This window comes from Fukomys damarensis, unplaced genomic scaffold, assembly GCF_012274545.1.
Source record: "Fukomys damarensis isolate Sample0158 unplaced genomic scaffold, DMR_v1.0_HiC HiC_scaffold_19, whole genome shotgun sequence".
Taxonomy (NCBI): domain Eukaryota; kingdom Metazoa; phylum Chordata; class Mammalia; order Rodentia; family Bathyergidae; genus Fukomys; species Fukomys damarensis.
This window is the reverse complement of record NW_022900931.1, coordinates 9,601,671-9,603,941: the sequence shown is the minus strand read 5'-3', so window position 1 is coordinate 9,603,941 and position 2,271 is coordinate 9,601,671. Positions and strand designations below refer to the sequence as shown.

The following is a 2,271-nucleotide window of genomic DNA, read 5'->3' as shown; positions in this document are numbered from 1 at the left end:
TAATTTTTAATAAAAGAAATATATATATATATATATATAAAGGCAAAAGCTATCAACTGGCAATTCCCAAAATAATATGACTAATAAACATAGGAAAAATACACACCAATCCACCACCAATAATAGCAGTAGCTATAACATTTGTCAAGTGAAGTTTCTGGGTCCAATAAATGCAGTAACTAATGTTTGTGACACCTTAAAGTAAATAATATTATTGAACCCATCTTAAAAAGACAAGATGGGCGTACACAGAAGTTACTGTCCTAGGTTTAGAAAACAATAAGCTGTGAACTACACCACTCAGTAAAACATAAACCTGAAACAAAACTATGTATTTTTTTTAAATATCAACCTTGCAAGCACAAGGTCCTGAGTTCAATCCCCCATACCAAAAAAAAAAAAAAAAAGTTAAAACATCTTTAACATTTTAAAAATGACCCTCAGGATTCCTGAGGGTATAGCACTCACACACTGCTGGTGGAAAGTATACTGATTTAACATTTAAAATGTGCAGCCAAGTGGAGTGTATACACCTGTAATCCCAGCACTCAGGGGGCAGAGGCAGGAGAACTGCCATGAGTTAAGAGGCCAGCCTGGGCTACATAGTGAGTTCAAGGCCAGCTTGATTTATATGATGAGATCCCGTCTCAAACAACCAAAACTAAAATAAAATATACCTACTCTTTGAGAAATTCTACTTCAGAAACTCTCCCCAGAGAAGTAGAACTTCACAGAGATGCACATACCGCATCGTACTATTACAAAGCAGGAAATAACCTAGATGTCCATCCACAAGGTGTGGGCTAAATGAACTGTCACAACCTTATTCACAAACATTACACGGTCACTTAAAACGAACATAGACTAGGTAGAAACACCACTCACATCAGGCAATCTGAGAAAAAGCAAACTGCCAGGCAACACACGCAAGCCAAGCTAGGGTGTGTGTATGAATGGAAAGACAAAGGGACTCGCCAAAGTGCCACCAGCAGAATAGAGCCGAAGGAAAGAGGAAAAGATATTTTCTTTTCATTCTGAAGTCACCTGAAGCCTTTGAATGCTTTACATAAGAAACTATAAGCCCATGAATGTCTGAAAGTAGTATGAGGGACAAAGAGCTGTGTAAATCGAGTGGCCTAACTGGATTAGAATCCCAGCCCCACCCTCAGCCTACTGGGGGGACCTGGACAAACAGCTTCAGTCTGTGCCTCAGTTTCCCTATCTGTTCAACAGGGATAGCAGGAGCACCTCCCTGACAGCGACAGGGTAAGGAGCTCTGTAGGGATGGCCGAGGCCTGGGGACCCATCGGGATCAGCTCACCGAGGATCATGGAGCAGCGCTGGGCAGGTTCCTGGCCAGTTAGTAGAGTGTAGTGTTCCGGGTAGTAGAACTCCAGGGCCTCCAGGAAGGCCTCATAGCCCCTCTTTCCACGGCAACGCAAGATGTCCATCAGGCGCCCTGGAGAGGAGGTGCACTCAGGGGTCAGGAGGAGGGCTTCTCCCCTGCACCTGGCTGCTTCCTCCCCAACCATGCTCCAGGGCCCACGTTCCCCAGATTTTTGGACCAGTGACACACGCAGAGGCCTGTCCCAACACATCAGGGAGGAGAGCCTGTCTGCCACGGCCAGGGAGCCAGACCCCTGTAAAGCACCTGCACTTGGTCAGCTCCCCGACACCCTCACACTCCACCAACACAGACGCTGGGCCAGCAAAGGCAACCTGTGTTTTCAGGAGCAAAGTAGATCGGCCCGCTTCACCTGCCAAAGCAAAGGACTTCTACTGGTCTGGGCCTGAAACTCCACCATTAGACCCTCATTCCTTTGTAACTAGGGTTAAAAGACACACCCTGGGAGAGGAGAGCCTGGCAAAACAAGGCAGGTCGTGCTCCTCTGAGGAAAAATGACTCTCGGAGGCGCCTGTGTCACACAGAGTGGGCAGAGAGAGCCAAGGTCAGTGGGCACAGGAAAGATGCAAGGCCACTGGCTTTATAAGGTCCCAAGTCTAGCCGCAACCACATCCAACCCTTTGCTCTACTGTGGGCCCAGGAAGTGGGAGCGAAGCCCAAGACAGACAAGCCCTGACGCCGGTGTGGGCACGGTCGCCGGAACGGGGTGTGCGTTGGGGGAGTTTCAGGATGGTGGGGGCCCCCAAGCAGCCCACTCTACCGACGTGGAGACTGAGGCTCAAGCCGGCAGGACCTTGGCCTTGCGCACTGAGCTCCCGGGGCTCCGTGCACTGCGCTCCAGTCCCAGGGGCCGGGGGGGGGGGGGG

General features: G+C 49.1%; 1 protein-coding gene across 1 annotated transcript in view; it reads right to left on the bottom strand.

Annotated features, from left to right (window-relative positions):
* The window catches only part of Card10 (caspase recruitment domain family member 10), a 29,926-nt gene that overhangs the window by 21,186 nt on the left and 6,469 nt on the right, over positions 1–2,271 (bottom strand). Inside the window, exons 2-3 of the mRNA XM_010614080.1 lie at positions 1,683–1,757; positions 1,322–1,459 (exon numbers count right to left, since the gene is read on the bottom strand). Coding sequence (XP_010612382.1) covers positions 1,322–1,459; positions 1,683–1,757 — 213 coding nt within the window. The remainder of the gene's footprint in view (positions 1–1,321; positions 1,460–1,682; positions 1,758–2,271) is intronic.